The sequence below is a fragment of the Zeugodacus cucurbitae genome, chromosome 4, assembly GCF_028554725.1.
Source record: "Zeugodacus cucurbitae isolate PBARC_wt_2022May chromosome 4, idZeuCucr1.2, whole genome shotgun sequence".
Lineage (NCBI taxonomy): Eukaryota > Metazoa > Arthropoda > Insecta > Diptera > Tephritidae > Zeugodacus > Zeugodacus cucurbitae.
Genome location: NC_071669.1, coordinates 74,653,604 through 74,676,769, shown reverse-complemented (window position 1 = coordinate 74,676,769; position 23,166 = coordinate 74,653,604). Strand labels below are relative to the sequence as shown.

Here is a 23,166-nt window from a genome sequence, read left to right as displayed (position 1 = left end):
TGGAGGGAACACTTCTCCGACCTGCTCAATGGCAGTGAAAGTACAACACCAGGAGATGGCGAACCCGATTCCCCAATCGATGACGATGGAATAGATGTTCCATTACCCGACCATGAAGAAATTCGAATAGCAATTACCCGCTTGAAGAACAACAAAGCGGCGGGGGCCGATGGATTACCGGCCGAGCTATTCAAATACGGCGGCGAAGAACTGATAAGGTGCATGCATCAGCTTCTTTGTAGAATATGGTCGGAAGAAAGCATGCCTGACGATTGGAATCTTAGTGTGCTCTGCCCAATCCATAAGAAGGGAGACCCCACAATCTGCGCCAACTACCGTGGTATAAGTCTCCTCAATATCGCATATAAGGTTTTGTCGAGCGTATTGTGTGAAAGACTAAAGCCCACCGTCAACGAACTGATTGGACCTTATCAGTGTGGCTTTAGACCTGGAAAATCTACAATGGACCAGATATTCACCATGCGCCAAATCTTGGAAAAGACCCGAGAGAGAAGAATCGATACCCACCATCTTTTTATCGATTTTAAAGCTGCCTTCGATAGCACGAAAAGGAGCTGCCTTTATGCCGCGATGTCTGAATTTGGTATCCCTGCAAAACTAATACGGCTATGTAAGCTGACGTTGAGCAACACCAAAAGCTCCGTCAGGATCGGGAAGGACCTCTCCGAGCCGTTCGATACCAAACGAGGCTTCAGACAGGGTGACTCACTATCGTGCGACTTCTTCAATCTATTGCTGGAAAAAATAATACGAGCTGCAGAACTAAATAGAGAGGGTACAATCTTCTACAAGAGTGTACAGCTCCTGGCGTATGCCGATGATATTGATATCATCGGAAGCAACAACCGCGCCGTTTGTTCTGCGTTTTCCAGACTAGATAAAGAAGCGAAGCGTATGGGTCTGGTGGTGAATGAGGACAAGACGAAATATCTCCTGTCATCAAACAAACAGTCAGCGCACTCGCTTCTTGGCTCCCACGTCACTGTTGACAGTCATAACTTTGAAGTTGTAGATAATTTCGTTTATCTGGGAACCAGCATTAACAACACCAACAATGTCAGCCTTGAAATCCAACGCAGAATCACTCTTGCCAACAGGTGCTACTTTGGACTGAGTAGGCAATTGAAAAGTAAAGTCCTCTCTCGACGAACCAAAATCAAACTCTATAAGTCGCTCATTATTCCCGTCCTGATGTATGGCGCTGAAGCGTGGACGATGACAACATCCGATGAGACGACTCTTGGGGTTTTCGAGAGAAAGGTTTTGCGCAAGATTTATGGTCCTCTAAACATTGGCAACGGCGAATACCGCAGACGATGGAACGATGAGCTGTACGATTTATACGACGACATTGACATAGTTCAGCGAATAAAAAGACAGCGGCTACGCTGGCTAGGTCATGTTGTACGGATGGAAGAAAACACTCCAGCTCTGAAAGTATTCGATGCAGTACCCGCTGGAGGAAGCCGCGGAAGAGGACGACCTCCACTCCGGTGGAAAGACCAAGTGCAAAGTGACCTGGCTTCACTTGGTGTTTCCAGTTGGCGCCAAAAAGCAAAAAGGAGGAATGAGTGGCGCGCTCTGGTGGATTCGGCTATAATCGCTTAAAGCGGTTCCTACGCCAAATATATATATATATATTATTGTCATAACATCCCCTAGCTCTCATATAGCTAATTAGAGGATATTCAAAAATATGATGGGCTTAATAGTTTATAAATCGGTTAAAATGTGAAATATCTTAGCCAAATTAAGTGAGCATATCTTAAAAAAATTTCTTCAATAAATTGCGAGAGTATAAAATTTTCGGTTGCACCCGAACTTAGCCTTTCCTTACTTGCTATTCTTCTATTATATTTGCTCACATTTGGTACCCAAGTCCATGACCATGCTGGGAAATAAGCTTTCGAAAAATAGGATAAAAATGGATTTTACTAAGAATCCAGTGTAGTTTCGGATATTACAATTCTAGAAAAATAGCGGGAGTCTGAAGAAAGTTGACAGTTTTGTGAATACTTTGTTTTACTATAGCACAAGTACTACTTAATCGTCTCCACATGAAAAAGAAATTTATTTGGGTTCGTTAAAAATGCTTTGCTTGAGCAAACCATCATCGGTTGCCTTCCTCAGTAAACATCGATCTTGTCTTGTGGAACCGATGGTTCCTATGTAAACAGAATCACTGGCGGGGGAGATGGGGGTGAATTAAAGTTTTGCTAACGCGCTTTATGCTCATCAAAAGCCATAATATAAATTATATGAAAATCATTTCAGTTTAAAAGTTATAAAATCGCGCTAAGAAGCACCAACATATTCGCTCGAGGGTTCAGGGCGTAAAATCAGCTTTATGGGCGTCTCTTTTATTGCAAATCTCAGCCGGCTGCTCATTAGGCGTTTAGTATTTCCAATATTGAAGAAATAAATAAGCGAACGCCAGTTTATGCCGCAATGAATGCTGAAAGTTCATAAAAATTGTCATTTTGCCGTTATTACGGTTTTTATGAATACATGTTACACCATATATCTGCCACAAACGTACGCACATATATGAATGTGTACATCGGAATGTACATGCATAAATAAGTATATGTGATGTATCTCAGCAGTTCATTTACTGCGCTCTCGATGTTTTCTTTATTTCCATTTGAAAATATCAATTTAAAGGAACCGAGAAACTGTAAAGGTTCGTTTGGAGCCACCTCTAATATGGCGCGTCTGTGTTTAGAACGTGATACCGTTTCCGCAGCAATAAAACAGTAAGGTGTATTTAAAGCCGCGTTGAAATCGGAATTGCCATCTTTCAAATGACAAACTATATAAGGACCTCCACACAGCAGCATGCCCGACTGAATGTTGCCTGACAATCGTGAGATTCATGAGCGAGTGTGTGTGGCCATTACTTTGATGACTCTACTTGACTTGACTGACAAAAAATCGCTGCACAATGTGCCACGAACTCCAAATCATAGTTACAATGCGGAATTGTGCGCCACTCCAGAGCAACAGAGCAAAGCTGGCGTAATACACGGCACGGCACATACAGGGCAAACGCACATGCATGGCAAGCAACTCTTTCTGCCTCTGGTCGCAGAGCGAGCGAACCCAGCGTGAACATGATCCACTTGCTTATGCGTAGCACGTGCGACATCAGCGCGCGAATTGCAGCACTAAAGGTGTTTTGGCTGGCAGCTTAGCAGCGATTCGCCATTGTGTTGGCGTAATTCACATTGCCCTAAATGCGATATAACCTCAATGTGCTCCAGCTGTTGTTGTTGTCGCTCCTTGCCGCCATTATGCGACGGATTTGAGGATGCCGCCGTCGGTGCGAACGTCCTCAAGTCCTCAATGTTCGAGTGTATTGTCGTTTGGCGCACCGGTAGCCGCCAGCGCCACCGAATCGCATTTTTCTGCTGTCTCCTTGTGATCATCATGGTTTTTGTGTCTCGCAGTGGCTTTGGTTACAGCGTAATGACATTATCGCTTGCATCTTCCATACAAAGTACAGGTGTGGAAATGTCAAACAAGTTGCCGTGCGCCGGCAAAGGCACTGACTGAAATGCTCGTCACACTCAGCACAATGACTTTAGTGTGCGATTCTTGCTGATTCCTTAGCGGTTCTAATTGTTTTTACTATCATAGGATGCTTCCAACTCATTTGGTTTACAGAGTGCTACATTTATGGACGTTCTGCTTTTTTGATTTAGCTGGCTGTCAACTCATTAGAAGTGATACCACTTTACTAAATCCAACTGATTTGATCTACCGAAATATTACCTGTAAAAATGCTGATTTGATTTGGCTAATTCGCAGTGTGTTTGTAACGGGTAGTTCTAAAGACAATAATATCGCAGTTTCTTTGTAATGGGTAGTTCTAAATACAATAATATACCATGTTTACTTCTCCACATTTTAGTTCAGTTATTTGTGGGTCGATTTCTCTAAAGCTCGACACAATCGATTATCCACATTTTTTTCGATTCTTAACAATAGGCCAAATGATATTGTAGTACAATCAAAAGTATTCTAGAACTTAAATATTATTTCTAATATCTAATACAAACTATGCCGACAATTCGTTTTCATTGCAAGCTGTTGACTGCAGCGCTTCTCTGCTGCGATTGACCTTGATTATTCTTTGCCAAAGTCAATTTTCAAAAATAATTTAGATTCTATACCTTCAGCTTGACCACCATTGGTGGGAGACCTGCTAACTGCACTTACTCATACACCCGGGTATATATATACGAGTATATACTTATGTGCAAATGTAGCATAAGGCTGATAAACCGTGGGAAAATTTCATCAAAATTCATTTTGAGCCAATTGCAACACAACAGTTAGATGCTATACAAATTGGCTAGATAACAACAACGACATGAGACAGCTCACTTAGGCAGCGAGACACACATACACAGATGCTAATATATGTATATTATCATGTAAAACGATGCTAACAAGTAGCAACGAAAAACAAAAGCAAAAAATATGAAAATACCTGCAATCGAAATTTAAAAGTAAAACTAAATAGACTATTTAGACAGAGATCAGATCTAGTACCTGCCAAATGAAAAGCGCGAACACCTATTTTAAAACTAATGAATCAGCACAGCAGACAAGTTAATGCACACACACACCTCTTCCTAAGCATCTACACACACACAGATACATAGAATTAATCGCCTAAGGGGAGCGGGAGCGGGTGCGAACATTTTGCTCATGAGAAAGGTGAATACGTATAGCGGTGCGGGCTGCCAGCGATCGCCGTTGACACAGGTGGATGAATCAGCCGGGCATAGCTCATCGCTGGCAAGTCGCATTAGCGAAAACTTAAACATTGTCTAAATCCAAGCGTTAGCATCGAATGTTTTGTGTTTGTGCGGCTTTTGTTGTTCAATTTTGTGGTAAATTTATTAGAGTTTGTTGTAGTCTTAATCACATTGGTGGACATAGAAGTCCTCGCGCTAGTCGCAGAACATTGCCAACAGGTGCATGCATCATTCAAACACGCTTGAGTGACTAAATGGCTGTGCGTTTGAGTGCGAAATATTTATAATTTAATATTTCAGCTGAGAGATGAGCAGCGCAGCTTGAATCTAAAGGTTACGCTGAGAGTGAGAGCAACACTTTTGATTGCCCCTCACCTGTCATAAAGATTATTTGTTGATCCAACAGCAGCGTTGACGACATAGGTGCGGGGGCGTAAACATATTTGAAGACTATCTTTAGATTAAACCATAATTTGTGGGGTATGTGGGTGGGAGCATAACACAACAATATTCGGAAGGTAACGAGAAGTAGCAATTCTTTCATCTACCAAGGTAGCCTATATATCAAGGTTCCCTATATAGAAAATGTACCGTTAGATTCCAAAAATAACAGAAGTAGTCTCTAAGAATTCCTGAATATCACATTCAACAACAGAGATTATGCCCCATTGCCATTTACTGTTTATGTTGCAACTCGACTTCAGCGTTAAACCACTCATAGTCCCAAACTATATGTAAATACTTATATGTTATATATAAAATACATACATATGTGTCATAATGTATTATAATGAAATTATATTTTCTTTTGTCACATCTGGCCTTTTGTGCAATTTCAGTTTATAATTCAAATGTACAGAGCCAGACGACCATAATTTTATTAACAATTTTTATCGCTAACAACATGTGTTAACAGTACATATAAGTACATAGATCTCGTACATATGATACACACTTATATGCATTAATTGGTACGTACATTTTCTAGTTGCTGGTATTTTCAAGGGCAGCAGCGAGTAGCGGATAATTGCTGTTGCTGACGTTGTTGTTACTCAGAAAACCGAGTTGCGTTTAAAAAATGTAACTTTTCGATTTTCTTTTGGTTAATTATTCGTTTTACTGTTATCTGGTCGTTCACTTGGCGTTGGTCGCCTTTGTTGTTGTTTTGAAAATTTCTTCACCCCTTTTGCTTGCGAAAATCTTCAAAACTTCACCGTTATTTAGTGGGTGCTTCACTCATTTGTTGGACACACCGAACTAACTGAACGCTCGCAGTTGATTATCTCGTTTGCTGGTTATCTTTTGTTGATTTGTTGATTTGCCGTTTGGCTTTGGCTCTGGCTGGCTTTCAGCGCACTGATTGTCACCGACAAACGTTTTCCACTCCGAAACAATAAAAGACTAAAAAATCTGTCGCCGCTTTGACAATGCAAAGGCCGCAAATTTCAAACGCAACGTGTAGTCGCTTTAGCCCCACCATGTCTACACACAGCCCCACAGGTGTGTGTGTTGGTGTGTGCGGCGGAGGAGCGCTGGCGGAATGGCAATGTTGGATGCAGCGCAGCGTGGCGCTGGTATGTCGCTGCTGCTGAGTCGGCCGACATTGCTGCCGGTGGTGGCGACGGCATTATTGTTGTTGCTTGGACTTTTTGCCGTTGTTCGCATTTTATGGCGTCGACAGCGCCTTTTCGTAGCTACAATTAAAGCTTTCAAGCAAATAATCTGCACACACACACACATGCGTTTCAGCAGATATCTGCGAAACGATGTAGCTGCATTTTATCTACTCACCGATTTGAAGGTGAGTTAGTACACGGAACATCAAAAAATGTGCGAATTTGTGAATTAAAGAAATTTGAAAATGGAAAATTAAACAACATTGTCAATCGCTGGTAAATGATGAATGAGTGAGCGCATGGCTCTGAAATTCTCTGGGAGTTCGAAACGGATAGTCAATTTTTTTCAGAGTTGAATACATATGTATATTTTAGTTTGTAATTCAGGTATTCTCATAGCCGTTGTGTACTGGGAGCAGAAAACTATGTTGGGGTAAGTTTTTTAATAAGTTCAGAAGCAAAATTCCCAGTGTCGGACGCCTGATCAACCTCGGAACAGGACAATTAAATGGCTGAGTCTAATAGGGACTAACAACTTTAGCTAGATACCTAGCTGCTGGTGGTTTAATGCGGGTTATAGTTTTTCTTAATATGGTAATTGTTTGAACCCCAGCCCCCGGAGTGGAAATCCCGTATTCCCACTATTCTATTATGTAGCCTCTGCATTCTCACAGTGTATAATATTTATGTTTGCGAAGACATGGTAGATACATATATAATACATACATTCATTCACTCAGTGTGCTTTGCTTGTTTTGATTACGTCTCCCGCCCCACAGGTGGAATACACAGCTCTTAAATATCTCACGACAGCTCATTTGGAAAATAAATGCGCAAAAATTCATAATTTCTTCTCTCTTTCGCCATTTTTTCGCTAAATTAATTCGTGGAATTCTTTTTATACGCTCAAGTAGAGCAACATGTTGCTAGAGCATGAGCAACAATTAGCCGCGCTTTTGAGACGTTCGCTGCATACATCCGCACATAAATATACGTATGTATATGTTTAGGTAAGTACACATTGGTTGTCAAAGCAACAATGCAACAACAAATATTTTTCGAATTTTTATTTTCGAGTTGCTTCAAATATGTACATACAAACATTTAGAAGTGAATATGTGAATATGTTGCATATATGTATATATATGTCTATACCTTCGCATCAATTCGGCAGCGCTGAATTGACGTGAGCATTACTCCCTTGCCCATTCCACTTTTCCCCCCTGATTACCGCAACACTACTTACATAACTATTCATGTACATATGTACGTACGTTCGCTGAGTGACCACCGGCTAGTCGCTTGTTGCTGGCTTTCGGCTGGCAACACGCTGGTGGCTGGTAATGTTGCATGTGACTGTGAATGTGTCTGCTGCAATTAAATAGCTGTTAATGTTGGGATAATTCCTGTTATCTGTGCTGTTATTTTTATTGCAACCACTGCTGCGGCAAATGTGCCACATATTCGCGTCTCTTTTGTGTATTTTTCATTGCCACTTCAGTTCTATAGTTGCTGTTTGGGGATACTACACACACATATATTCGCTTATGGATGAGTGCAATGTGCATATGCCATGTGTGCAGGTTGCTTGTGGATAATTTGGTTTGCTTGTTGTCTATTTGATATAATCCATTTTTGGCAAGTTGGCTATGCCATTTTCGATTTATTTTCGAATGCAATCGCGTGTGCATCAATGCCAAGCAACTTGCGCTGTCATATTCGGCGGCGGTGATATTTATTATGGCGACTTTACGAAGTGTCACTGTCAATATTATTCTAGCTTAGATTATATATATGTATATATATACAGGCGTGTGTACATATGTTTGTATATATGAATTAGCACATTTTTAGGGGTAGCACCTGTAATGCTGCATGAACATTTTGAATCTTCACTTTTGAGTCAAATCACAGTGTTATAGTCTATGCTGCGAAAAAAACCCGATTAAATAGTTTCTTGCGAATTTAAAAGCAGTTGTCTCCGTATATACATACCTATGTGCATATGTATGGCTGTGAGCGAGATAATTGACAGCTGTTGGTTTGGATTTCGGTTATTCAACACCATTTTGTGAGCAATCGAAATCGCACTGAAATAATTGTGGTCTGGAAGCGTTGATTTTCAACAGCACTTGCTTTAAAGACATGCAGCCGAACGAATTAGTCTTTTGAATACTTATACATTCTTAATAACGCTGCCGCCACTGACTGACTACCAGTTCAAAGCGAAATTCCTTAAAGCGGTGCAAAGCAATGCAAAAAGAGCGCATCGCTGTGGCCATACTCGAAGTGGTTTAGTTGGTTTTGCGAGGCTATGATATTTTCTCATAGAAAAATTCCAAGAGAAAAGGTAAAATAGTGGAAAAATTCTTGCAGAAAGAGCTTACAAAGCGGGCTTCACTACTGTATTGAATGAGGCGGGTAATGCGCTCTGGGCGTCCTGCGGGCTTGAATCCTATGATGCTTTACACCCAACGCACCATGCAAATCTAATGGTGGTCATTATCCGCCGAGCAGCAATGTCTAATTTGTACCATTCATTTGCCTGAGTGTCTAGGACACCTCAGACAAGTGTAACCAACGAGACTAATATGAAAATTTCGATGCTAATAAGTGAAAGTTTTGAAACCATACAGCTCACCGGATATTAGGCGATCTGATTGCAGACGCGAATACATGCGCAGGGTATAAACGAGCCCGAAGTGATTTTTTTTGATGGTGTTGATGTTGACAACGGCTGTGTGGCTCCCAGCATAATGGTACTTGAGGCGAGCATTGGCTGTTGCACGCTTCTACAGCTGCTTATGTCTGACAATGGCTAAAAATGCCGCAAAAGATACTCCTTGAAAGCAGTGTCGCTTGAACTTGCCTCGCCGAACTTTATTATGGCCACTTTTTTAAGTAGTACATGCGTTTCGTTTCCCCGCTTGGATGTGGCATTGTTATTATTGTTGTACTTGGTGCTGTTAATGTAGCTATTGTCGTAATTTTTGCCGCTTTGTGGCTTTTAGTCCAATACACATCGCACACTCGTCGGGAAATCTATGTGGAGCTTCCCCCCTAATGTTGCAAGAGTAATCGCTGTGTCTCATTCACAAGCCACCGTCAGCGTGTGTGTTGCACATTCACTGGCTGCATGTAGCACCTGCTGCTTTCTGCCACATTCTTAATTCCAGCTCTCTTTTTGCCTTAGCTTTCCTCCGCATTACGGGTAATAAAAAATCGACTTGGACGCGGCGAAAAAGTGAAACATCACAAAATAAAGGCAGAACTGTGGAGGGCCACTGGCGGAGGCAGGCGAGCGGATCGGATATGGTGGCCAATGCATTGTGGCACGGCAGTGCAATAAGGCGTCGTGTGTGCGTTTGTAATTGTGGATAGGTTTGCAGCAACCACAGCAAATGCGTGAAAATCCGAAACCCGTCATGGCTAGGAAAATAATGCAGCCGGGCTCATAACATAATTTATAACCAGGTCACTGGGTAGAAAATTGTAAAGTTGCGGTAGAACGTGCAACACACTGATTACATGTTGCCACGCGCTCGCTGCAGGTGCAGGGCGATCGCTGTATGTGTGACTAACGATGTGTTGTTGGAGACATGGACACAGCTACCGTGGCTATCGTTGGTCTGCCAGTTGTGTAACGACATTGTTGTTGTTGGTTGTGTCGCTCTGTCGTATTGTGAGGGAATAGCGTTGTGCCATCGTTATCTTTAACTCTTGAGCACGTTTTTCTAAACTTACAACTATTATGGCTCATAAGGGAAGCAAAACGACAGAATATTCCCAATTTATTGCTTCTGAGTACAAAGTTATGAAAGGTGTTAATCTGACCAAGCACTTGTGTATGTTTACGATTATTCATTTACGAAATTGTAATGGATATTGGCCTCGGTTGAAGTGGACATATTCTTATAGCTCTCGATTTAAAGGAAAAACCAGCAAAAATTGGCTCTTGGACAACGTTTTCGAATGACTCCTAAAGATGAGTAGAATCTAGTTGGGAAATATTGAAAAGCTAAAAAGTGTAAGGGATCCAAACGAACAATTTACCATGGACTTCGAACCTTTAAGTACTTAGGTTTGAGCCCTTCGAACGGCCCGATCATAGTCGAAAGAGAAACTTTAAACCTCTCGAATGCGATGTTGAAAGCCCTGCGTGCAAATACCTCTATGCCTTCTTGTACGAGTACATGTGTGGATACATATATATATGGCCAAATCACCCAGCTTTGTTGTGGGGAATCGAGAATTGTTGCCTCAGAGTAAGTGTACAACTCAATTTACATGGGCACGCTTCAGCGCGCAAACACAAACAAATATGTAAGTGAAAAGTGGAAAATAGCGCCCAACACGGCGGCGCCACTGCCGTTCTCCGCTGGCGTGGCTGTCATTCACGTTAGTGTTGCGCAGAGGAGTATCATGTTGCGGCTGTGGCAAGTGGCAAGTACACGCGTTAAAGAAACTTTTATGCGGACGCGAAAATTGCAGCATTCTTCGTTTGCCAACAAAAGAAGAAAGAGAAAAAAGAGCAAAGAAAACGAAAATGAAAATAATGAAGCAAAAGCGATTCACTTACGGGTACTACTGTTTGAGTGTACTATTCATAAGGTGCATGTGTTGGTGATATTAGCAAGCGGCAAGACGCTGTGTGAGAAGAAGCGACTGCAGCTGGACCAACTTTTGTAAACAAAAAAATAATTACATGCGCTCACTGTGGCAACAACAACATGTGGCCCATGGAGGTGCACCCAACATACCACATCCACTTCTTTGTGTGCTTGGCTTTGCTACTTGGCTCGCATTACGACAGAGCATTTCTGGTTCACTCGGTGTCTTTGTTTGCTTCCGCTGGCAACCTGCAATGCTTTGGACGTTTGCAGCAGCTGGCTGAAGTCAGTGAATGGAGCAAATCAAAAGCCAATCTCGCGCGAACCATAAGAACAGCTGCCGAACGTTCAGCGTCAGCGGAACAGATACCGTAACGTCAGACACGAAGCGGGTTCCTCCGCGCTTAGAGATTCTTCTCATGCGCCCAGCGCGTGTGACATCTAGTTAGCGCCAGAGTACTACTTCGCCGCTGACCTCCTTTGTCGCGGTTCGACTTGCTGTGTGTGTACACTTGGCAACAGCGAAATTTCCTGCCATTTGGCAAATATTTGCAAAACGTGTTTGCTGCGAAAATGGACACAATGAATTCTATTTGATGACTATGACATTGTCATTACATAAAGCACGCGAAACACGTCCCCCTGCGTCTGCATTCATTAAACGGTGGCAGCCACGTGGTATGGGCTTGAAGGGGTATAAGCGAGCGGACTTACGTTCGAGTATTAGCTATGTGAATTGGAAAATAATCGTAATTGCTTTCTGCTTCTAATTTGATTTTAGAGATGTGCCAAACAATCGCTCTTCCACCCAAGCTCTGTGTCTAAAGCTTTGGTAATTTTGCTACAATCGAAGCACTCTTCAGGAACCTGCTATGCGTGACTGATCGTATGTTCACCAAACAGGGATGGAGTAAAACAAAACAATTGTTATGTATTTCTAAGCTCCTCTAATCACTCTTGCTTCTGCACTTATCACCCTCAAAAAGAAGGAAGAAAATAATACTGTGAAGAGGTCACGCATGACACAATTCTGCGGCTCCACACGAAATAGACTGCAACGCGGCTTTCTCATCTTTCTTCCTTTCTTGGTGGCTGTTCAACTTATTTATAAAAAATGTTCGGCTTTTAAGTCGAGTTCGGTGCTTCACACCGACGGAGCGCCAATGACTCCAACACTGAGTGTATTAAACGATAATGGGCGCCTTTGCCACTACGAGCTAGCGCAGCCGGTGTTCCAAAAAATGACGGCAGACGCGGAGAAATGCTGTGACAAAGTGTGAATGGCCGGTCGTTTAGTAGCTCGGTCGGCCATTGCGTGGTTAACTTCACTTCACAATGCAATCTGGGACTTTGCTGTTCGTGCCACACGCGCAGCGCAAGCTACACACCGCGTTGCTGGCATTTTCGTGCGGATAACACAAAGTGCACTCATAAATTGTCGTCCCTTCTGGTGGATTTCCAGCGTGAGCAAGTGGAGGGATTTTCCGCAATGAACGCTCTAACTATGCTGATAGCTTAACTGCTGCTTTTAGTGCAACTTTTCCCTTTGGTCGGACGGTCGGTTGGCGTCAGGTTGAATGCCGTCCCCAGATAGAAAAAATAGTTCCTATGTTGTTGTCGTTGGTTTGCTTCCATTTGCATCGTTCGTGTGACTTTCGTGCGGTGACGAAAAAATATATCACCTTTTTGAACGCACTTTGTTGCAAGTAGCCAAGCGCATGTTGCCGATCACAAAAGCACCCAGAATGTCAATGTGAAGGCGAATGTTGCTTCAACTGTTCGCAATATTTCTTTCTCCTTGCTTTCCACGGTTTCACAGGAGCTTGCTGCTGACGTCTTCCTTGTCTCTCCGTGCGGCAACTTAATGCGTACGAAGGCAACAGCAACACTTTGGCGAATGCGCTGCATGTGCTTACAAATCACTTTGCAGCGTGTTACCAGCAAACTGCAAGTACAACAAACGGATGATAACTTGCTGGCAGCAACAATAACAACTTTAACGGCGTCTAATGTTTATGTTGTTACGCTTTCAGTTTTCACGCCAGCAAATTGTCACTTAACCTAATGGATGAGTAAGTGCTGCAGGCGCTCTGCTCGCACCTGTTTTGTTTTTGGTTTTGTTCTTTACCCATTTGTTTTGATCACCATCTCCCTTTGTTTATCCAAATCACAGCGCATTGCCGTCGACAACAATACCAAAAACACAGCTGCAGGTGCCGTGGATGCGGTTCTTGCCGTCCGGCACAGGGAAATCTGCCAAATCTGACAGCGCCGTTGTGTTGTTGTGTTCATTGGCTCCCCTGTTCGCAGCCAATGTGTTCGTGACAGTCGCTTGCATCGATTTTGGGGAAATTGAAAACTGAATGATTCACGCCGCAGCAATTTGCGGTCACTGGGACCACAGCAGCGAACTGAGAAATAGCTAAGTAGCCAAGTAAACTAATTACATGGGATATTCGCATGCTTCTGTTCAAGACAACTGCTTTCATTTTATTGACTTTCTAATACTAATGATCTGTATATGAATATTGACTGATTGGCTTTATTTAGTATCGACGCTGTCATGTGCTAAGTTCTTACTATCAGAATTCTGGAAAATAAACTAGGTTCAAGCCTATGCATTTATCTGACAAAAAAAGTAATATTAAAGTAAATAGACGATCTACAACTCGAAAGATCAGAAAATGTTGCTTTCATTCTCCATGTATAATATGGAATCTGATAACACGGCTGATATGCATGTATGTGTTCGCGGTTCAAACAATCTAGTAGTAAAAATATCGTATAAATTTATGACTTTCTTGTTTCTGATTCTTATTGCAAGCTCTACTGAAATTGAATGCAAAAGTCGAAAAAAAAATTTCAGTAATCGTGTACGCCGTTATGCAGGTGCATCTCTCAACTAATTGAATGTAAATAAAAGCAATCAAGATTTTTCAGAATTTTGGATCGAATCTTAAAAATGAAATGCATTTATTTATCAGCGAAGACAAATTGGTTGTTTCGATGCAGTTTGTCTCAAAATTTGAACGGACCAACTTTTCAAGATGTCTAATAAAGTTATTAGCATTCCTTCTGCGAAATGAGTTTAGGGACAATTATTTTCCACAATCAATTCCAACAATTTTTAATCGAAGAATGAGAAAAGAAAAGCTCGGTTGTGACAGACAGGTCCTCTCTGTCCTCTCTGCGCTTGGACGGTGAACAAATCGTTTACTTAGACAGACTACCTTTCGACGTAATATGTGTCAGCATTCTGGATGTGTCGCTGGATCTGTGATGAAATGTAAATTTTTCTACCGGTAACGGTGAATTCAAATTGAATCTTTGTGAGAGCGGTAACGAAGGATATTTTGACTGTGTGCTGCGCGCATGAAGGTGGGTTGATGCCGCAAAGAGCATAAGAAATGTAAAATTTAAAATTCCATGGCATGAAATTAATATTTACCGTTGCACGAGCTGCCGAGAGCCAAGCCAGCAAATCAGCACCAGTGGCAGATTCCTGTCAAGCGGCGCCAAATACGCCCTCCCCGCAGCGACGGCTGAGACTGCTGGTGGCGGTGCCCGAAACGGGGCTGAAGACGTAAGAAGATGCCTGAAAATGCGAGCGCCGAAAAAGTGCTGAAAGCGCAAATCTACAAACAAACATAATTGTGTGATATCTGTTCAAACACTTGGTCAGCAGGAAACGGTTTTTACAACTGCAACCTTTCAATATTTGATGACTACAAATTGGACAATTGCGACAAGTGATTTCTCTCGTTCTTTGTTATATTTGTTTGGAATTTTTCGCTTTTGTGTTTCATTTGATTTCGCTGTTCTCGTTGGCTGTGCGGCTGTGTGGACTTGGAGCTGGTCGTGTTTTAAATTAAAAGTTCAGGGCCTGAGTGGTTGTAATTCCTTCAATGGTCAAGTCTCCAAACTTTGAAAAGCAATGAACTCAAACTTCAAAGCTTCACTATAATCGTGATAAATCAAGTAAAAACAAAATAGGGTTTGAAGACAAAATCCCTCTCATTTATAAGGATAACATTTCGGGAAAATCTATTAATAAATTGCGAGATAAAATCCTCAGATCGGAATGAGGTACGCAACACACGAGTACACAAGCAGCCTTGTCGTGAGCAGTAGAAATAGTTCCGTGTGTACTCGCACATTCATTCATTCATTCATTTATCAACGCACAAGTTGGCGGCTTCCTGCCTTCGTTGACTGCCACACACACCGGCCGGAGAAATTCGACCGACCGCAGCCAGTCGAATACAATTTTTGTCATTACTTTAGTCTTCATTTTCGTTATTGTTGTATTTGTTGCAGTTGTTGTTGTATTTGTTGTTCCACTTGGCTACATAACGTTGGAAATTCATTCATTATATGTGATAGCCCGAATTAATCTTGCAGAAAATCACTCAATTATTTATGTTTATAATTAGGATAATTTACCAGCGGTCATTTGTGCAGCGTTGCTATTTTGTGTGCTTAGCCACCGACCACCTAAGCGGTTCGTCGGCCGTTGGCCATTAGTAATGAGCTGCCGCACTAATTTTGCTCAAATGCTCAACTCACTCCGGGCACAAATGCCAATGGCATTGCTATTGTTGTATGGTGTAATGTTTTTGTTACTCTTGCTGTCCAATGGCAGCTGTTGTTGTTGTGTTGGTGTTTAGTTATGCCGATTGGCGTAGGAATTCAGGTGAGTACAAATGTGTGTATGGCTGTATGTTTGTTGTTATTGCATGTTTTGATGTTGCCTTTGTGGCAAGCACACCGTTTACGTTGTTATTGCTATTATTGTGGGTTATGCTGTTTACTATCACACAATTAATTTTGTTATTATTGCTTGAGCGACACCACACACACACACTCCCACACGTAAGTATGTATGTGTGTATGTTTGTATGCTTGTGTGTGTGTAAGTGTGGCTGATGGGTTAATATATAGATGCCTCCGCTTCATTTGTGTTGTTGTTTTTATTTCTGTGAAATTACAATTTATGCTGATTTCAATTGACTTCAGTTTGGTGTGGTGAAGTGCATAATTTAGAATACATAACGGTAAATCTCAAATGTATTAGTGCCATAACTGGTTTGTCGCACTTGATGGAGATGCCATACTTTTTCGAATAATTCGATTGACTTTTTTCTCATATTTTGCCATTATTATTCCATTAATTACTGCAGCGCAGAGCTAAACTATTTGCCACAGTCGCTTCTCATTGTTTTTTCTTGCCATTCGCAAAGTTGATCAACTTTAATAGTATAATGTGCATATTGTTGTTGTTGTTATTGGTGTTGCGCGGCGGTACTTGTGGTTACCTTTGGTTAATCACCTCATAATAGACGCCTTGCAAATTCGATTCGATTCGATTTGATTGCTTTGTTTCGCGTCATTACGGCTAAATGCGCTGTATGGTTGTGGCAAGTACACAACAACAACAACAAACTATAGTCCAATATACATTCATACATATATTAGCGTCGCTTAGTTGACAGCCGATGAAGCAACCGCAACAATTGCGACCGCTCCACTTCATACACCGCCCCACCCATCCCGAATCAGTCGCGCAACCCGCTGATTCTACTGCCGCTGCCGGCGTCAATTGCATCGGCAATAATAGAAATAGATAATTGGGTTGGCTGCGGTGTGGAAATGCCTGCATTATTTTGCGTTTATGCCACTATATGCGCACACAAGCGGCATAGCGGCATAGCGGCATTAGGCGGCGCTTTAATCGGAATCGATTGCACGATTTCGCAACTGTTGCAGCTGGTGCACGCAAATAACAATAATTCGGAGCCCTACCGGCTGCATGTGTGCCCCGGAGATCGGCGCATCGATGGTGGTTCAAAAAGGTTCACACCCATACACGCACTTATGAATGAGTGTACGTGCCACCAAATGTGAGTGCTCTCTGCCACAAATTGGTGCTGTCATTCGATGTTCTTTGTCTATGTGAAATATATCCTTAAGGTATTAAATATCTGTGTCAAGAATAAGGAGCGCTTCCTCGGTGCGCTAAACCCCCATTTGTAATATTCGGGTTTAACGACTCATAACCTTGAGGTCTTGCCCACCCGCCCACTTTTGTGTTCATTCGCTCCGCACGGTTACATTTAATTAACTCCGGTATCTGCCGGTAGAGAAAGCCGAATGTGGATGCGCTCGTAGTTAATTTTTAGAACTCAAGCGCTTTAGATACAAATATGATTGCGTAATTATATATATATGGATGCTCACACACACTTGCTCCGTTACAATGTGTAATTAAATGCATTATAAAAAGTAATTGCGATTATGTACCACAGGGAACATGATGCTCTGCAGCGGGTCGCAAAGGTGCTGAAATTCGTGACGCAAATCGGCTGAGTATGTGTGAATGTGCGTGAGCGCACGTGTGATAAGCAGTTAACATGAAAAAAATTTAATGGGCTGGTGGTAATTGAATGCGGTTTCTTGATAGCTGATTTTGCTCACACACTCCATTATTGTTATTGTTGTGTACTTTTGAGTGAATTGCTGACACTTTGAGGTTTTATAGAGCGGCTATCAATTTGCTGAAGTAGGGGCATGGAAGCAAGAGCAATAGATATGTATGACAACGAGATGAACCGTTATATTTACTTAAAGCAAGAACCAAAGAAATTGTTATCTTCAATGCTAACATTCAAAGTGAAACCTTCTCGGAATAATGTCTTTCAGTTTTGGGATTATGTAGTTAAGTGTAAGAGGAAAGCTCGTGTGACACCTTATACGCGTACGAAATTAGATAGGATTTGATTCAGCCTTGACACATTTTTGTTCTTTATCTGATTACGCAGATTTGAGTAGGATACGGTGTATAACAACAACATAGTTATATAAAGATATTTAATATCCCAAAGTCTGTAGTCTTAAATGTTGGATAATAATTTCTAAAGTTTGCAAGCTGGAATCGGTGGCTCAGATGAGTTTTAACGGAGTTGAAGACGTAGAAGAGGGATGATGTTGTGCAAGACTATTTTGAGGGGTACTTGCATGAATGAAGTTACACATACGCCACTAGTCAATATAAATATCATCACGAGCTTTTCTCATGAATTTTTATGCTTTGAAGAGAAACTTTTTCAGAGAAATCTGAAGAAGTTCTTCTTCCTAAAAGCAGCATCCAAATGTCTTATTAATTAAAATGTTCTTAAACATATTGTTTATTTACAAACAGAATATTTAGAAATCATGCTTTTATGCTGCAAATTTACTTCATCATCAAACCACACAAGGGGTGCATTTAGTTATCTTGACGGTCAATTATTTTAATGGCTACCACTTGCCCATACCTGTGTGTTTTGTGTGCTTATATATGTAATGCAAACATCCTCAGTGCAACAATTAATTAAGAGAAAAAAGCTAATAACGCCCGGCTCAATGGAAACTGAGCAAATTAAAAAAGTTTCGAAATTACCAACCAACCAATAAAAAGCAGCGAACTGTAAGTATAAGGCAAACATTTGCCGAAATAAATATCGTAATTGGCTGAACGGAAAATTATTGAAAATTGCATAAGCATGACTAATGCACAGGAGGCACGCACATGCCGCAGTCGAATTGGACTTCCCACTAGGAAAGCACTTCGCGCATCACCTTTTCCACTCCCGAGTACAATAACGAAAGTCAACATCATCATAGTGGGGTCAGTGACTTGATAATTTAAATTTCATACTGATATGTTGCCATTGGTTTTACGATGTCGTCGGGAGGAATTCAATACTTTTGTGGAACATGCTAAAAACCTTGCAATGAATAAGGAGTTAATTGTAGAAGTAATGCGTAATGAGTATATCAAATGATCAACTAGGTGAAAAGCTTTGCTAAAAAAAACTGTGAAACACTGGTTTCAGAACATTATCTGGGGTCGGCATCATGAGGGTCAACTTGAGGACCAGCCGTATCACATTTCTCCTGAAACATTACACGGCTGAATGGGACTTCTGGGTTTGGGGGTTCCATTTCGTTCCATTACGGTAGTAAAGAAAGCGCTGCTGGTGTGGGCTAACTTAGTTAATTGGTAATTCATTTCTTATTTGCGCAATAACCACTTGTGGGAGAGGTGGCTAACGGCGGAGATGAACTGAATGATGAGAGCAATGAAAACCGAATAAGGCAGCCAGATTCTAAGCAAATTTCGTGTCGATGGAGCAACTTCAGACGCAGCGGAGCCGCACCGGTACCAGCTTAGCTTCTCATTCGCCACATGTACGAATGCTGCTGTTGTGTGTGCAACTGTAGTTTGCAGTGTGTTATCAAATATGATGTGTATGGTTGGGTCCTAGAGATTGGCCGTGCTCCGGTTCGATGCCACCGAACGGCAAACTACTTGTCGGTTTGACTGGCTGTTATCTCCGTAAGCAAGTACCCGACTGAGTAGGGCTGAGTGGCTATTATTGGCCACCGAAGCAAACTAAAATCGAAATGAATTTGCAGTATAGTAGGTAGAACGTGCCGCAGATGAACAATTTCGTTGCACAGGCATGCAAACACACACACCGAGCGGAGCGGTGGCATCCACAGGTACATTGCGGGCGGATGGGGTGTGTGTGGGGGTTTGTAACATATTTATTGCTAAGTGTATGCAATGTAGCAATAACAATTTTCTTAAATAGCCATAATAACGCCGCTACCGACAGGAAAATGCCCCGGCGTGAGGCGGGCAAGCGGCGGCGTGCGAAAGGAGAGAGGTAAAGAAATAATAACGACGCGAGGTGAAAAAACTGCAGAAAAAGTTGTGGAAAAAATGCAAAATTTATGTAACGTAGACACATTATTTTGCCATTATCCTTAACAGCCCATCGCAGGCAGGGGCGGGGGCGTGAACGCTGTTATAGCGGCTAAGTAAGTTGCTGTCGATACATTGGTTAGTCCGCATGCCGTTGGCTAGGGCAGTGCACAAATAATGAATTGTTTGCTCTGTGCTACATATACAGGAATGTGGGATGTCGAATGTGCTAGCGTTGCCTAGCAGTGGAGTGCAGTTATCGGAAAATAATAAATGGGATGTGCTTCCATCGCTGTGGGAAATTATTATTTGCATTGAAGAAAGTAGTGGGAAATGAGGCACGAGACTCGAGTTTATTGTCGATTGTGGAAGACCCCAATTAAAGGTTCTAACATGAGTCTACTCTAAACTAATTTTCTCCTTAAAAAATTACACAGAAAGTGATATATCTGGTGCATTTGAGTGAAACAATGCGAAAAGCTTTCTGGATTTTTAGGAATAAAATTTCATAAAACATTACTGACATGAAAAATAGAATATGACTGACTACCTGGTACCAATATTACGCACAGAACACACACACCTATTAACATCTGTGGGTGGGACAATTGAAGACCACTCAGCGGTGAGTGAGACAAACTTTTTCCATTAGCTTTTAATGCAAGAGTATTTACCATTATTTTCGCTTTTTTCGCCGTTTTTTTAGTTCTTTCATTTTGCCGACGATTATTGTTTGGCTACCTATTGTCATTATGTATATTTCCACGATGGGCGGCTATAAACTCACACACGTGCTGCAGAGTGCTCTCTATGGGAGTCACCACTAATAACTATGGGCATTAGCGACTCCATTGTTATCAAACTTATTATTATTGTTTTTGTTTCTTTGCTTTATTCACATATTAAGCACAAAGCCACCATTATTGACAGCTGTATGAAAAAGTATCGGGATTTTTCGTTTGGAGAACCATTTCAAATGTACAAGCATTAGATATGCACATAAATTAAATACAACGAAAAGAAATGTTGGGAATTGTATTTATACTCGTATGTATGCATAAATATATTTGAAACTGTATGGAAATAAATTATCATAACAATGTTGCAATCGGTTCCAATGCAAAATTTTTTATCTGATTATGAAGAAAAACATCGGCATCCCCATATAACTAAAGCGTGCCAGCTTGGAGCTTTGAATATTTTCTTGGAGATCAGTGGGTGATGAAATCAATCTACAGGGGTCAGAAAGAGCGATTTTAACAAGTCGACAATATTGAATCAATTTTAAGCTTCCTCCATTTGAAAAGAATTGCGTAAGTTGTCCAGTGGCTCAACAAGCTGGTAAAAAATCATAACAACATTAGAGTATATGTACACTTCAATATAATATTAGAGGTCAACACTTTCCACAAGTTATGTAGAACGCGATTATGATGTTAGCCTGGGGTACCCTGCTTTCTATTTGAGTAAATTATATAATATATCGACTATTAAGTATGTTCCAATGAGGTTCGGGATCCCCGAGATGACAATCAATTTTTGAGAACAGGAGGATATAACTTTTACATGGTTTATATCTAGTTGGGGGTAAAGTGAAGAGCTCATTTTGACTTATTTTTGATTTTATTCTGCAATAGGTTTCAACATGAAACCCCCCTTCACTCGATTTGCTATTTAGCAATCACTAACAATTGTCGAATGCCGAAGGGAGCGGAAGTACAATAGCCATACTGTGTATTTGCGCAACTTCCTGTCATTGTACAATAAATCTATATCTGGGTTTGTGTGTTTTTAACTTCTTTATCAGTTGCTGCAAAAACAAATAGTAATATGTTTGCCGCACCGTCATTTACATTTCTTACGAAAGAGCGACGGTAGCAACGGTAGCAACGGTAATAATAGCTAATAACAGAATGAAACGAAAACAACAACAACAATGGTAAAATGAAGGAAACATTTAGTTTTGACCGTTACAGGCGCACGCATCTACATAACGGTATTGTAATGGTAATATCGGTATTTATCGAAATGAAATATTCGCTTAGGCGATTCCTGTCGCTTTTGTTTCACAATAATTATTTCCGTTTCCGCTTGCGCTTTGTTTATTGCGATTTTCAGCTTATTGGTCGAATGAGCAATGCACACAACCAACAACAACAACAAACGCCACACACACACGCACACACACCCATGCAAACGCAGATAAGGGCTCGTACATGTGCATGACGCCGTGGTATTGGAGAAGAATGGGGGGGTGGGGGGTCGCGTCCAGAATGGGAAAATAAATGGCGCAACAACAACAACAATGCAATTAAAAACACGTAAACAGAACAATAATTGCAACAATTACAGAAATGATACACCGCCACAGCGCGAATATTGTCAAGCCGGTAACGAGCGGCAAAGGGATAATAAAGTAATTATTAACAAACCGCTGGGGCCTTTGTGTGTTCCACATCGAAATGATTTCCATAAAGTTAGGCATTAGCCACATCTGCCATGCTGCAGTGCTACGCGGTGCTAAGCTCTGCCATGCGCCAAGCGCAGCAATCAACTTGTTTATGCTAATTAAAATGAAGACCGCAAACTTTGAATTTGCGCATTTAGAATGCGAGATTTTTTAAAAGGAACCCTGTACCTGTGCAGAGAAGAACGAATCGAACAATTTCAAATTCTGCAAACAGCCATATAAACACGCGTTGAAATGTCCGTGTGTGTAAAGACGATGGCGTGAAGAGACGTAAGTAAATTATGCTCTTAAGTGCTTTTGCGGAATTCACCAGTGGCTTGCGCCTCAACTGCGCTGCAACTCGCTTGACATTCAAACATTCAAGGGCGCACAAAGGCCTCCCTCCGGGATTGCCCACTCTCCCATTCCAAAATAAAAATATTCTGAAAGAGTGAGTGCATTAGCTATGATTGAAAGTCCTGGCATTGATTTGCACCGCTGTCAAGGTTGTTGCATGCATTCGCATAAGCATAGACGTAGGCGCGCGGGGAACGGGTGGAAAATCAGGTGTCTTCAATTAGAATTTTCCGAATAAAGAGTTTAGAGCGGTGCTTTACTATTTTTACAACTCAAACATAAGCGCTCAAATAATTCATGCGTGAACTTCTGTGTTGTATGTATTTTTGTTTAAGTATAAGTGAGTTCAGCATTGAAATGAGCACTTAGAGTGAGCGTTTTGATTTCAGTCAGTCAATGCTGGCATCGTTATATTTATTATATTTTTATGTGATTGCACATCAATTCAAACATTCATATAGACAGTAGAAGTGCCATAGATACTAAACATGTAAATGCATAACAAAGGAAGCGTCAGGACATTCAATCATATGCCATAAAATATTGGCATTGAATTGCTAATGGATTCCGCTATGATGGATGCACGGTGTCCCAGTTT

General features: G+C 41.4%; 1 protein-coding gene across 8 annotated transcripts in view; it reads right to left on the bottom strand.

Annotated features, from left to right (window-relative positions):
- Positions 1 to 23,166, bottom strand: part of LOC105213043 (uncharacterized) — a 131,732-nt gene that overhangs the window by 72,209 nt on the left and 36,357 nt on the right. The window contains exon 1 of one of the 8 annotated variants that reach the window (XM_029040752.2): positions 5,767 to 6,200. The exons of the other annotated variants lie outside the window; for them this stretch is intronic. Coding sequence (XP_028896585.1) covers positions 5,767 to 5,768 — 2 coding nt within the window. The 5' untranslated portion in view covers positions 5,769 to 6,200. Of the gene's footprint in view, positions 1 to 5,766; positions 6,201 to 23,166 lie in introns of those variants that run through there. 8 annotated transcript variants of the gene reach the window in all.